This window comes from Pleurodeles waltl, chromosome 3_1, assembly GCF_031143425.1.
Source record: "Pleurodeles waltl isolate 20211129_DDA chromosome 3_1, aPleWal1.hap1.20221129, whole genome shotgun sequence".
NCBI classification, from domain to species: domain Eukaryota; kingdom Metazoa; phylum Chordata; class Amphibia; order Caudata; family Salamandridae; genus Pleurodeles; species Pleurodeles waltl.
Genome location: NC_090440.1, coordinates 1,687,692,139 through 1,687,707,518, shown reverse-complemented (window position 1 = coordinate 1,687,707,518; position 15,380 = coordinate 1,687,692,139). Strand labels below are relative to the sequence as shown.

At 44.6% G+C, this 15,380-nt stretch overlaps 1 protein-coding gene across 1 annotated transcript in view; it reads right to left on the bottom strand.

Annotated features, from left to right (window-relative positions):
* The window catches only part of COL6A1 (collagen type VI alpha 1 chain), a 93,292-nt gene extending 80,034 nt beyond the window's left edge, over nt 1-13,258 (bottom strand). Inside the window, exons 1-3 of the mRNA XM_069225482.1 lie at nt 12,896-13,258; nt 11,578-11,637; nt 7,543-7,672 (exon numbers count right to left, since the gene is read on the bottom strand). Coding sequence (XP_069081583.1) covers nt 7,543-7,672; nt 11,578-11,637; nt 12,896-13,070 — 365 coding nt within the window. The 5' untranslated portion in view covers nt 13,071-13,258. The remainder of the gene's footprint in view (nt 1-7,542; nt 7,673-11,577; nt 11,638-12,895) is intronic.
* Between the last annotated feature and the right edge of the window lie 2,122 nt (nt 13,259-15,380).

Genomic DNA, 15,380 nt, shown 5'->3' with positions numbered 1-15,380 from the left:
TGCCATTCATCAATTAATAAAAGTCAGATAATGGGTTTCACTACATAGTCAACACGGATCATAGGTCACCTCTCGTTGAACAGCAAGAGACAAAGGTAAGGGATATCCACCATTACTCAAAAAAACAGGCCTATATGATACATATGATTCAACAAGAAACTGGAGTCAGAGGTAACCTACACTTTTACAATGAACTGAGGATAGAGAGTACCTTCATTTTAACAAAGACATGGGATCGGGGAAATCCAAGGGAGGCTACCTTTTGCTAAAAAAAGAAGAATATTAGAGACTACTACTCCAGACCATGGTTAGGAGATATCCACCCCTAAAATTACAACCAGAGTTTACCTCTTCATCCAACACATTTAATCAGGGGCTACTTGATGGTAAATGAAGAAAAATAATTTCGATTTTGCTCACTCTTCAAAAACGATTTCAGATCAATTCTGCAAAGCATTTGCTTACTAATTATCACTCCAATGAAGATCTAAAAGGAGAGGATACATGATCTTTAAACATGAGACAGGGAGTAGGCTTTACTAGCTTTTCAATGAAGAATCAGGTTTGGTGATTGGCAAACAAGAGAGTACAAAGATCAAAGGTTACTTCATCAAAAAGAGGTAAAATGTCACATGGAATTCAATAGAGGAACCAGAGTCAGAGGTACTGGGATCCACCAATACTTTAGTCCCTTAGGAAAGGTTTCCTTCAATGGCAGCCACAGACCGGTGTTACTTCCTGCTGCAGGGTTTCAGGGCTATCCGCAGAAACATTTAACGCATGAATCACTAGATAAAAGACCCTATACCAATTTCAGGATATATAACTTTTCTTATTGAGAGCCCAGTATCAACAAGGGTGTAGTACAATAACTAGAATAATCATTAAAAGTACACAGAAAATATGTATTACAGGAGAAAATAGGCATTTGCAGAAGTCCCTGTGAACACGCTATATTGCAATGCTGAATATGAGCATACACCCAAAACGTGACTCAGTATTAATACAATAAGATTCATGAATCAGTTTTAATTCCATAAGAGACAGAGACCTGTATGACTTAGATGATAGAAACCCAGTCAGAATTGGATGGTATGTAAGACCCAGAAAATTCAAAGAGTGATAAAAACACAGGGCACATGCAGATACAAGACCAAGTGTAAACAAGACCTAATAAAAACATAACTACACACAATTACCAGGGTGAAAAAGATAAGATACAAGGCCCACAATGGAATCACAAGACCCAGAGTTAACATAATGTGATGCAATATCCACTGTTAACGTGATATGGTGCAACAGTAGTATGAAAATGAGAAGGCACAATACTCACAATTGACATATTGATGATATAAAAGTCCCATCATTGACATGGTGAGCTACAAAACAACGACACAACACTATACAAAGACATTCTAATGGATATCACAAGATACTACTCTGAGAATAAATACGATGACCTACAGAACCCAATACAAACATCATGAGGTAAACATCTCATTTGGAACATGACATGAAAGAAGAACAAGAAAGAAAGTTGTGAGATACAAACCTAGTATAATGGCTGGACGTAAAACACAGTGTGAACGTAATAAGACCCACCTTAAACATAAACATAAACCAATACAGCAGCCAGTATGACCATTATCACCACCCTTCATCTGAGTGTTCCTTTGATAAAGGGTACCCCAGGTAAGACAAATCAGTTAACAATAAATGATACACAAATTAGCTTTGACTCGTGAAAGAAAATGCTATGGCCCTTGAAAGATGTTGTAAGACTTTGTTCAATCCTTCTGACAAATTTGCAACAGTATCCATGACTGAAGCTCTCAAATTGACCCAGCTCTGAGGATAAAAGTCTTGTATTCATTCTCACATATCCTACTATAATGCATGCAAAGAATTTTAATGTGTCTATCAAGATGTTTTCACATTATTACCAGAAGTCATTTAGGTAACACCTTCAAAGCATGTGTGTGATGATTTGATATCCTTCTTCTCTTGCAAAGTCACTTTGCCACTTCTTACATATTTCTAAACTGCCTCACCCCAGAACATCAGTGTATAGTTGCATTACAGTAGGCAAGATTTCACCCATCACTGATGATACCTCACAAGACCATGCACAACGTAGAACTGCATGTTTCACTAACAAAGTCTTGCAAAAATCGTTAAACTACACAAAGTGGCCTAGGTGCCTGTCATCAGCAAGTTTTTCGGTGTTTCCCTACCATCAACAGTTGTTACTCAGAAGCTTACACATGCCACTACTCCACTTCTGAAAAAAACTCCAGAATCCTACATTTCTGTAAAATGTCTTGCCTCTTACCTGGATCACTATCAGAATATTAAGGTTTTAATATTCACCTGCCTAAATATTGTACTATGAAAGATATTGCGATTAACTAAAAAGATATTATGATAACAAGTGAGTATAGGTAAGTATCATTTTGCTATACTTAAATGGACATCTCTTTATCATGGAGATATGTATGTATCTTCAAGGTAAGCAGACATGCAGCTATGAACACTAAAGAATATTATATAGATATACATATACCAATACATATACATCTACATATATTAATTCACTTAAAAATCAAAGGTTACAGGGACATTATAGTTAGGAGCTGAGTTTACTCACATAAAACCATAGAACTTCAGCAGTTATAGTTCTGGTTACCTCAAATAACTATAACTAGTGCCCTAGGAACCTCACGTGCCCTTTTGTCCAACAAGAGTCCACAGTTAAGCTGTCCATCATCCTGGCAAAAGGACGGAACGACATATGCATACTAGTAAGGTGGACAGTACTGGGCCAAGCGGGTGCATCTTCCAGGTGATTTGCACATTTGCATAGTCGTAGTAATGTAAATGGAGAACCATGGACTCTGTCTCTCCAAGGGAAGACAAGAAAGAACCCACTTGTTACAGTCACATACAGATTGCACACCATTAGATCACCGATGCATTCACCTCCACAAAGTATTTCAGATTGTTTTTTAAATAAGGAATCGCTAAGAAAAAGTGCTTAATGGAGAAGGGGCCATGTGCCCCCCCTTCCCTGAGCCAATCTCGGCACCGGGGACCCCATCTCATGGGGCCTGGCTTTCAATGAATAGGGCAGGGGGGCCACTTGGCCCCCTTCCCTGGGCTGATTGCGGCCTTGGGACCACATCCCCTAGGGCCTGGCTTTCATTGAATATGGGAGGGCGCCATGTGGCCCCACCTCCCAGGCAGATTATGGCCCTGGGACCCCATCCCCTGGGGCCTGGCCATGTCTCCTGGGTGCTCCCAAGGCACCCAGTGTGGAATGGGACTACAGGGAGAAGCCTCAAGGCCCCCGCAGCCCCTGCCAGCTCCGGACCTCCTGCAGGAGCTGGCATTGCTATTGCACACAGGGAGCTGCTAAACATACAGCTCTCTTTGTGCAAGACCAAATGTTTTATCTCTTTCCCTGCCTGCATCATTGTGGGCAGGGAAAGAGATGAAATATCTGCTTCCAGAGGGCTCAAGCACTTTGACAGCTCTCGCCCACTGGAACAGGGGTGTTTGCTTTTGCTTGTTGGAAGCTGTCAGCTCCCACAAGCAAAAGCAAACAGCTATGTCTCGGTGGTGGGCACCCCAGGACATAGCAGGAGCTGGCCCTGAGGGGTGGTGCTATGAAACGCCATTATTGGCTCCATGAGGGAGGGCTGCCTGGCCCCACTCCATTGTATCTATTTAGGCCAGGGAGGTGGTGGTCCCCGGACCCAGGGGTTTGTGACGGACCCTATCTTATTTTATTTCAGCCCCGGGGAGGTGGTGGTCCCAGGGCTGCAGGGGCCCACCAAGGGGCAAATGAAAAGAAGGGCACAGGAGACCATGCTTTTTTAAAAATAAATCTCAGAAAAATCTGTGGATGCAGTCACAGATTTTTACTAAATTTTTAAATATAAATGATTTTAAGCCCTGGCGAGATCCCTTGGGGACCCCTGTACCAAGCCTAAGGGCTCAGGATGTCTCTACCACGGACCCTGATCTTTTTTTCAATCTTTTTTTGTGGGACTAGTCTGAAGCCATGTCCCAAAATGGCTGCCAACTCTTCCTTGTTGAATTGTTGTCAGCCAATCAGATATCAGCCTGGGGACAGTTGGATCCATGGAGGATCCCCATCCCTAGACACCTATATTTTTTAAACTCTAATAGCTCAAAACCTACTCAACTGATTTACACCAAATCACAAAAAGTATGCTTTCTGGACCAAGAGGTAGCTTTCAGTCAAATTTGGTGCATTTCTGCCCAGTGGTTTGGGCTGGAGTCATGTTCATAATCCCTGTGGGAAAATGTATGGGAAAAATGCATTTTTAAACCCTGCCTTTTCACTGCCCCTGCTTGACAGATCACCCCAAAACTTTAAAGACAACAGCTGAACTGACTAAAGTATACGCTTTGGAAATTTCGAGAAGCTTCAGCAAGCTGCATCACAGTAATTGGTAAAATAAAAAAAACATTCTTCCTATGGAATATATATATATATATATATATATATATATATATATATATATATATATATATATATATATTCAGATACACAGCACACATTTTGAAATGTAGATTATTCCTCACTTCCTCACTCAACCGGGAGCTTTCTCGTGAATTGAGGATTTTCGATTGTCAGTCTTATCCTATAACATCACTCATTTTAAACTCAGTCCCTTCCTCTTCGACTTCACTGAAATCACGTGCAATGTCCTTGAATGCTATTTGTTATCCACAAGGCACATTATTGGCCACACTCAAGGGCCTATTCACAAAGGAAAATCTACATGTGTAGGTTTACTACTAGTAAATTTAATCTTACGCTTTACTACTTTGGGCTATTGAAAAAATACAGATGTAAAGCTAATCAAACATGTAGATTTATATGTATTTTCCTCCTGAAACAGGAAGGAGCTACGTTTACCAGTGTAAAGTTACCACTGCGAAAACAGAACAGTATTATGTCCAGCACCACACATGGCCAACCACTGATACTGCAACACCATTCCATAGAAAATAATGGTGGTAGGGACTTAAAATAAAACAGTAGGAAATAATGTGGGATTTAAGTAAATTATTTAACATAAGTAAACTATCAACAGTTTTGATTTATATTTACAAAATTATCTGAAATCAAAACTTGTTTTTATTCTAGTTAACATATTTTAATAACATTTATTAATTTCAATGTTCATGTAACAATCTGAAATAAATTATAATTAAATAGCTTTTAATTAATTCTAAAGAAATTATTAACACATAAAAAATATTTATTTTTACTTTAGGTGTGATTTTTTATTTAAACTTCAGCAAAAAATAATGGCGTTTTAATTTAACGACTCAACACGGCTGGCCAAACAGACATGCACACTTTGTGTGCATATAGCCCTCCTCCGGCCCTCTCCCTCCAGCCCAGCCCTGCCCCGTCCCTTACAACAAGTACGTTATTTTTATTTTATTTTTCCATTTTAGGAAATCCAGCGGGGCGAAGCACCTCCACCTTAGAGGAGGAGCCGCTCCTACTCAATACTAGAAAATAAGGATGGAGCAAATACTCATTTGGCAAAATAATGACTTTCCCATATGGAATTATTAACAAGTGGATATGTCTTAGTCAAATTAAACAGAAGAAGATCCCATTGTGCTCCCATTGGAATGCATTTATATGCTGGGAGCCCATGAAGCTCCCTGAAGTGAGCTTTAAAACCTGGATCAATCTTCAGCAAAGACCAATCTCACGTAACACAAATAAACAATATGGAAACATCTGTTTTTTTTGTATCCTGCCAATTCCGTGGAATTCTTTCACTATTGTGCCTAAGCTTTCCAACTGGTGTTGTCCTTACAGTTTGGTGCTCGTTGACCACTATATTAGAATTTATTTGGATCGCCCTACCAAACAATCCATAAGATACTATACACTGATGTTCCAGATCACTTTTCTAAACTGTCACACCTATCTCAACCAACAAAATACATAACGCTGACTTTCCGGGCCCACCGCTCATTAATTGAGTGGAGACTCAAATGGCTGAAGAGAAGAGGATTTCAGTCTTGTGGCTCACCCCTCTACAACTCCCTACCAATGCCTCCTAATCTGGAGACAACATTTCGATATTATCGTACATGCTTGAAGATCATCTCTTCCACCAAGAAAATTGACTTAATCTTATTTAAACTGCCTGATTTATTTGTGCCCTTACCCCTTCCTCTACCCCTGGAACATTATGCAGTATCTGTCCATTTGTTATGGAATAAATGTCCAGATGCTGGAGGAAAAATAATGAACATAGAAATGCATGTTCAACTTCTGTCCCTAATTTTCATCAGACATTGTTGTCATGTGAGGGCTACTTGTTTGTCAAGAATTGTTTTTATTAAGTTATTAAAATCAAGATCCAAAATTAGGAAAATTCATGAATAAAACTGATTTTTATTAAAAAAAGAAAGAAAGAAAAGATAAGGATCACAACTCTTTTATTTCCATTTATCAGTCAGGCTTTGTCTCATTGATCAAACGTATTCCCTTGTTACTCAAACTACTGTTAGAAAAAATTTGGGGGAGACTATCTCTTTTGGTATTTGTCTGCTTATGATTCGATTAGCAATCTTTGTGAATCACATCAATAAACTTCTGTATCTTCTTTCTATACCTCATTTCAAATCCATTTAGTGGCACATTTATTAAATATTTCTGTTTTGTGGACTTGCTTTTTGTTTATAAGTATGGTTCATAAAATCATTATTGTCTCTCCGAAATGTTTCAAAATAAGAGTCTCATGGCAGTAGAAACATTAGCAGAAATGGGCCACTCAATTCATTCACATATTGGTTAACATTATGTATTGCATCATAATAGCGCTTGCAATCCATTATTTTCAAATAAAGACCCCCAAGTTAGTTCCATGAGAAGTAACCATGCTCATCATTATCTTAGTGGCCATAATTTGAGTAAAGAGAGCATCCAGTCAGCTGTTCAGGAGTAGAACTGGGCCCCATCTTTGTGAGGATTTACAAGGATTTTTGAAGCATTCTAGCTTTGAGAGCAGATAATCTTCTAATACTGTATACGTGTTTGCACTTCCTCATGGACATCTTCCCAAGATTGCCTGGGGTCTCTTTTATGCTAGTGATTCCTCCTCTCAAGGCTGGCGGGTTATGGTTAGGATTAGTGTTAGATAGAGGATTAGGTTTCGGTCTGGATTTATGACAGGGTTAGGGTAAGGCTTTGGGTTAATCTGAGGTTTGAAGTGAGGCTTAGATTGAGGGAGACGGTTAGGCTTTCAGTTATGACTATGTTTCAGGTCAGCATTGTAGACATAAAAGGGTTGAAGGTAGGATTATGTTTAGATTATGTTTCAGTATATGGCTATAATCTGGATTAGCGCTCAGGGTTGGTTTATCCTATCTCACTTTTGTTGCAATGTTAGAGCGTCCCGTGTTGCCTCGATCTTCTAGAATGCTGTACCTCTTCCAAATAAGAGGTAGCTGAGATGCTAATGTACACGTGGCCTTTACCTGGAGGTTAACTGGTCGATGAAGCTCTTAGTGAAATCCTTCACTTGTTTGACAAGGTTGCCAAATGGTTTCACTCTCAGAGCGACACTCTCTGAAGTATCCAGAACAAAGAAGAGGTCCACAGGGCAGTCTAAAAGAGACAACACACAATTCCTCAATGGTAGCAATCAACAACTTGAGAAAAAATATAACAATAATACATTGCAACAGATGACATTGCCACAACATAGCAACACAGAGTCAGTACACACAATACAACAGAAGGGAGTTTGTTAATTTAGCCCGGCTGCTCACGCATCTTCAGGTCACGTCAGTCATCCTTGGTCCTCTATGGGATGTTCCACTGAGTGACTTCCCCCCTTGCTGACACCAGCCCTAAAGGCCAGGGTGGTTTGACCTTTAACTTGGATTTAAGTTTGATAATATCATAGGGTCTGGTGATACAGCTGAAGAAACTTTCACTTTACTCATCTCTCAAAAATATAATTGGCTGCAAGTGGTCACGTGACCTGGAGATGGTGGCCGTCATGAATATAATTCAACACAATACAGCAGACAACCTCAGGTGGGCGCAGGATAGGAGGGTCACAGCACATTTAAATAAATGGTGTCTCCCAACGCACCTGTGCAGAACTACATATAGTGTGATGGTGTTTCCACATTTGCATTGTTTTTAGCCATTTCGGGGGCTTTTGGGAGCATGAAGAAGATGGTGGCCAATCGAGAAGGTACCTTTTCGTTCATAAAGCCTTTGGCTGTCTGTTGCAGTACAACACTTCAGAATCGCACATCAAACTGAACAACACAGCGATACAATACAGTTCATGAAACAGCACATGGCAAGATATAGCCATAAATCATTATCCTGACGTAGAGTCTAAGCCCAAATGCGACCTGCAGTTGCCAGAGGTGTCTCGGACACTCGTGAAACTCGACTTCGACTCAGAGTATGAGGTATTCTCCAGCACCGTTCGGAGGCAAAGGGGATTGAATGCCAGCTCCGGATCCAGGACTAGGCCTCCGTGTTCATATGTAGGGGACATGGGAACTCAGTCAGTTGGGTACCGGTGGTGTAAGCCGCCCTGCGGGGGCAGAGGTTCAGGGAGCACTGGAAAGAGGATGCGTGGCTCAGCAAGAAATGGAATGGCGAAGGGGGAGGAAGGAAGGCAGGATGGGAACAGGGAAAAAAGCGGGGGATTGAAAAAGGATAACACACAGGGTTATGAGCAAGGAAGAGGTGCTCACAAGGGGTTAGTAGGGATGGAATCGGAGAAGAGAAAAGGTGGGAAGAAGGAGGAAAGGGAAGAAAGACAGGAGAGAAAGGAATAAAGGAAAGCAGGATGGAAGGAACGATAGAAGAAGTATGAAAAGAGAGGGGAACAGGAAGGATGGAAGGATGGAGGAAGAAAAGAAGAGGGAAAGTGGTGACAGAAAGGCACAGAGGGGCTCCTGAGAGAGGGAGGAAATAAAGAGATGGACACAGAGGGGTCGGAGAGAAGCGATGGGGAAAAGGAGGAGAGGGGTGAAAGGCGGAGAGAAGACGGGAAGGAAAAATGGGTAGAAGTGAGCGGGCATAAGAAGGAAGGAAATAAGGTATTAAAAGAACCGAGGTGGATGAAGGGAAGGAGGAAGGAAATAAGGGAAAGTGGGGCGATGAGGAAGTGTGCAGGGGGGGAGGGAGAGTGGAAGGAAGGAAGGCCGGCCGGCCCATCAAGGAGGGGTCCAGGGAGTTGGAGTTAGCCAGGCGGGAAGGGGAGGAGAGGAATAGGGTGAGGTGGAGTAATGAAGTGATGGGCAGATAGAGGCGAGGAAGCAGACGTGATTGATGAGGTGATTCTGTGGAGGTCCTGAGATTCAGTCTGTGAATGAATCTCCTTCTTCGACCTGAGAATCTCCTCCATGCTGAGAGTTGTAAGTACACAGAGATCCCAATAACTCGTCCAGTGACGGTGTCCTGCTAGCAACACTGCACCGTCATCTTCGGTTGCTGGATTGTGTGTTTACAAATGTCACATCATTTCTAAACAGCACAGACACATGACAATACTACAAGACCAACACCATCATATAACATGCAACGGGCCCCATCACACCATGAACCAGAGTATCTGCATGCATCACAGCAACCACACAAACGTGCCATTCTACTGTGTAGTGCATGCAACTGAGCCCTGTTTTTGCATTGCACCGAATGCATTGTGCATACCCTGAAAATAGACAACATGCTTCACGGCCTTGTCTGCGAATTACACCGCTGCACCACACCTGTCAAAACTCACTGTAAGAAACCCCAAAGAATAATTCAAGACATAACGTTACACCTTATCCTAAAGAAGATGCACAACCCACACACCAGTCAGCAGAGCCCAGCAGCTGTACAAGAGGCAGCAACGCCCTCTCACTACACAACATTTAGCAGGGGTGCAGTAAGACAAAACACACAAAGGATTACACCAGCACACCATGCTGCATTACGTTGTAGTTGTATGGGCCACATAATCACTTCATGTTTATGCGACATTAGCACTGCACCCACACAACGTACAGCATTTCACTCCATCCAAGGAACAAACACAACCTCCCTAGGCACACAATACAGCACAACCTTCCAGCGGCATCTAGTGAGGAACTACCTCTGAACAGCACACAGCACGGCACCGTTATTATTATCTAAGGAGTGTTTGTGAAACGCCACAGTCACTTTCGTATAGTTTCTAGGCGCTGTAGAAGAAAATTCTTTGAAAGTTCGTTAAAACGATTGTCTGCTGAGGATGTGGACAGTTTTTTCCCCCCTGAACTTGATGTGATCTAATTCTGAGCGAATATCACGCCCTCTTTTTCACAGCTTTTGTATCTTGTTTTAGGGACTTCAAACAGGAGAGGAGTTTCAGGACATACACACCAGTGCGAACAACACATCAATACGACATACAGTACGACACTGCACTTTTACGGCATACATCGCAGCACGGCACGCCTGTACAATACTACACTTATAAGACACATTGCGCACTACTGCGCAAAGCCGGGTTTTCGTGTGATGCAGCACAGCATCTATTCGATACACCATTCAGTACATCACTCACATCTATACGACATGCACAACGGCTCTGCCACGTATACACACTGCATCTTTTTGAGGTACAGGAGAGCACTACACTTATAAGGCAGTGAGAAACTGCTAATCAACTGCATACAGCATTGTTTAGTTGTGGCTGTATGACAAGCAGCACAGCACTATGGGTGTATCACACACTTTGCATCCATAGAACGTGCATCGATACGACATACAGTACCATGGAGAAGCAATATATAACTGTTCTTCCCACACGACATACATCGCAACACTGCATCTATGCTAATCCACGTGCAGTACAGTCCTACCACCACCTGGCATGCAATACGGCACGCCACTGCACTTGTACGGAACTGTGCAGTACCGTATGGATACGGCATATAGTGCAGCACTGCAACTATATGATAAGGTGCAGAACATGATGTATAGGGTGTACAGCACTTCACTGCATCGGTACAACATCCAGCACGTGGCGGTCTATCCAACACAGCACTCCACAATGCCCTTTACAAAGGTAGAATGCACAGCACAGCAGTACAGTCATGTGAAGAACAGCACGACAGCTGCACAACCGAGCACTGCCAATGGAGTGCACGCAACCACACCGCAGTCATACTACATACTATTACTACCATGTGCTCTTTCTGATCTTAGACGTCGGTGACTGGCTGCAAGGCGCACTGCACGCTTGGTGGGCCAAAGATAGTGTAACATGCCATGCCACACGACATGCCATGGGTGTAACAAGCCCAGCATGCGACATGCAAAGAGCTGGAACATGCACCGTGACAGCAGTGACATGCCGAGGGGATAACACGTAACACTCTGGGGATAACGTGCCAGAATTGCGCAGATGGAAAGGGTGGCGTGAAGTGGGTGCGGAGCCAGGTGTGGTGCGTGTGATGCAAGGGGCGGCGGTGCTTCTGAGTGAGCAATGCAGGAGGGGGTGGGGTCTTCACCTCGCGCCTCTCGGGGCAATTGGCACTGCCCTGCTCCCCAATATTCAGCATTCCCGAAATCTGGTACGTCGTGAATCATTAAAGAAGAAATGTGAGAATGAAACAGAGTCAGAGCCGAGCTCGGTGGAGAGACAGAGCAGACAGGCAGTACCTGCGGACGGGCTTACAGCGCCCCTTGAAACATTAAAGGGGGGGGGGGGTGGAAATGGAGCGGCGAAAGCTCTTGATCACTTCTACTGGCTTACTGTGGCCAGGGTTGGGGAGAGGCACACATTGAATTACAGTGGTACTACTAGCGTAGAAGTAACTGTAAAGAATTAACCTCTGAGCGCGCCTCGCGCGCCCCCTGCTGGACAAGAGTTCACCCACCTTTCACAGTATGCCCTAAGCACGCCTCATGCGCCCCCTGCTGGGCAAGAGTTCACCCACTTACACTTTCAGCTGTACTGGTCGTTTGCAATCCTGTTGGACATGAGAAAGACACTAACCCCCAGAATGCAGGATCTCTCTCGAAAAGTGCCGGCCCAGTTCTTCTGGGAAGTGCTGAACTGCACGTTAAGTGCAGGCAAGCCCTGCTGCGAAGCGCTGTAACCTCGAGCCGCATAGCAGAGTAACTAAAGCTGATGTAACAGCGCTGCTGAGCTGACATTGTAATTCCCCATTCAAATATATCGGACTCTTATCAGGTATGTTATCACATTAAACACTACAGTCCTGTTGAAAGTGTTAGTGCTGCCCCATGAAAACATTCACCCCAACAGAACATTGCTGCTGCAGTCCCATTAAAAGGGTAGAAAACCTGCTACCTGCCGGCACTGTCCCGATAAACCAATAGCAGTTCTTGTGATAGGTACGGGTACTCTCCCAAATACTGACAACAGTCCTTCCAAGAAGGTCTGCGAGAATTGCTCATGTAAAGGCTGTATTCAGCATTTGTCCACAGAAAGCTCCGCTCCTATTACACTATATCCCGGAGGATGACTGCAGGCATGGGGTGACTTGTCTGGGGTCAGGCTCGGGCATGGCAGTCCGGGGAAGGAGGTACTCTTCAGTGGCGGTGCCCCCACCTTCTGGGGACTCATGTCCTACAAAGGAGAACACTTGGCCTAGGTACCATGGGATGGGGGGTATGGGGTACCCTGAAAGAAGAACTCAGGGTTGTTGATTGGAGTGGTGCTATTCTCTTGACGGACCCCACCCTTGCGGGTTACAATATATGTTAGAGTGCCCCGCCCACCTGGTGCCCTCTCAACTGCTTCTGCCCTGTGGGGCCCTTCTTTAGACCCTCAACCTCTGCGCCAGGCAGTGCCGCTCTTACCTTGGAACCCCTTGCTGGGGCTGACAATGGAGGTTCCTCCCCCGGTTCCGGGCTGAAAGGGTCCCACCGGCTGCTGCCCCTCCGGCTTCTGGCCGCCTGGTCTCTGCTGAGCTAGGGTGCCCTGGCAGAGCAGGCAGAGCTGCAGCACCGTCAACACCAAGTCTTTCCGGGACATTTTCAAGCTGTCACCAGCTTGGCATGGGGCTGAGGGACAGCACAGGCAGGGGATAGGAGAGAGCTGAGGCTGGGTCTGGGGCTCACAGACGCAGGGCAGGACTAACTTCGTCTGCCGAGCCTCGGACCTGGAGAAGGAAGAGGGAGGAACGGAGGGAGGAGAGGCGAGAGGGAGGAGAGTACCCCAGGGGGAGAGGTCGGCAGCAGGGAGGAGATTGGGAAGGATGGAGAGAAGAAGGGGCGAGGGTTAGGGTGGAGCCACCGGGTGCTGGGGGGTATGTGGGGGGGCGGGGGGGGGGTGAGGGGTGTTAGGCGGTTGGAAAAGAGGGAAGGACGTCGAGAAGAGGGAGTGAGACAGAGGTGGGCGCGAGGAGAAGGGAGGGAGAAGAAAGAAAATAGGATGGGAGGGGAGGAATAAGGGTGACATACGCGCAGTGATGGGAGTAGCGGTGCGCAATAAGTACTACAGGGTGTAGTGTAGTACTATTCTGGGAGTGACCTGGAGCGATTCACTTCCCCTGTAACTCCCCGGCCGTGTGATGCCTCAGGGGTGCGTGTTTCTCCTACATGATGGGGCCGGGCAACTGAGGCTCCCTGCATCCCTCACCAATTTACTTGAATCATTGGTCACAAATGAGCAGATCTGTACTCTCTAGTCTGAGATGACAAACGTAATCTCGTAGAGTCTGGTTTGGAGCAAGGTTTGGTCTTAAGTCATATCTCTGCCTTCGTAGCACGTTCGCTTCCTCATAGGTCCTCGATGTTCCTCACTTTCTCTTATCTGTGTTCCCATTGGCCCCAGGGTCCCCATAGACCCTTTCTCTGATTCATAGGTGGTCATTGACATTCCTGGAATGTTTAGTGAATCTTCCCCATCTTCTTCTCTAACTTCAGCTCCCTACACTTTCTTAAACCATGAGATGTTCCATGCCAGCCTCTCTCCTCCCCCCACTGCAGATATCATAATTCCTTTTATTTTTCAGTGGTCCATTGCCTACTTTCGAACAATGTCCAAAATGTAACATCCTAGATATCAGTCTCCAATAAGGACCAGGCCCCCACTTGAAGCTGAGGAACGAGCCCTTCAGGCTTTCCTCGCTTGGTCATGTGTGTCTTTGCTAATGGTGTGCGGAACTCGCAGAGTTTTACTCCACGGAAGTATGCAGAGTTACATATAAACTCAGCCAGATGCCTTGGAATTCCACCCGCGGGTGGAAAATGTGCCCGTAGCGCTGCTCATGCATCAATTTAGGGACAGAAAATCAGAGCGAATGGCACCAGGCAGTGTGCAAGAGCACATGGCCATTTAAGCCGATTTTGCTGCTGCTTGAGTAGAAAATATATTCGCGTGGCTCCAAGTATACTTGAGAAGCAGCCCTCTGACAGTGATAGCCCTGACTGCCCACATTATAAAATCACACTGTGGGTTGCCATTACTCGCTCACACTTGCATTTCTGGAGCCTTGAGGGAATTTTTTTTGCCACATGGTGATTTTCAGAAATTGCCTGGATCTCCACGTTACAAGAGTAATGCCGAGTTGCTAAACTGCACCAGTTCTGCCAGCGGATTCTGCCCACACCTAGTTTTATGAATCCAGAGGTGCTGGACGCTTCACCATTTCCTTGCAGACACTGTCACATTATCTTCCTATGCCGAAACCCAGAAGGTCCAGATATTCTTTGAACTCTTTTCCTTGAAAGAAGAGTTCATTGTCTGCTAAGGTCTCTAAAGGCAGCTGAAATGTTGGAAATGTCTTCTCCAAAACTGTTTAAACTACCAGGTACTTTAAATGCCCATCCATCGTTACCACTGTCATTAAGGTATCTGGGAAGCTGCCAATGCCAATAGTGATCTTTGTCCATGGTGTTCGGCATGGTTCTTCTAGTATGAAGGCAGCAGGCATGGAGGTCCCCTGGTTATCTGGCAGGCATGGCAAGTCTTCAGGATCTCCTCTACGGCACTACTCATCCCAGGGAACCATAGTTTTCCCCCTAGTCAGGCCCTAGTTTTGTCTAAGCCTTTGATGCTTAAGCTTATTTACCTACTTCCTCAATGGATGTGGCACTACAATGTGTCATCCTCGCTGGAGAAGGCCATACCATGTGGTGCTGTGCTCATGTCTTACTCTTCACCACTGTGTCATTATCAGCCTATCTGTCTGCCCCTATCTCTTGGACTCAGTAAAGAACATTTTCAATTCATGTTGTCACATGGCCTCGATGCTGCCTAGATCTCTTTCAGGGTTATTGCTTTCAGACAGGCCCCTTTTGTTACTAGCCTAAAAAAGTATTCTATATCCTTGTCTGCCCT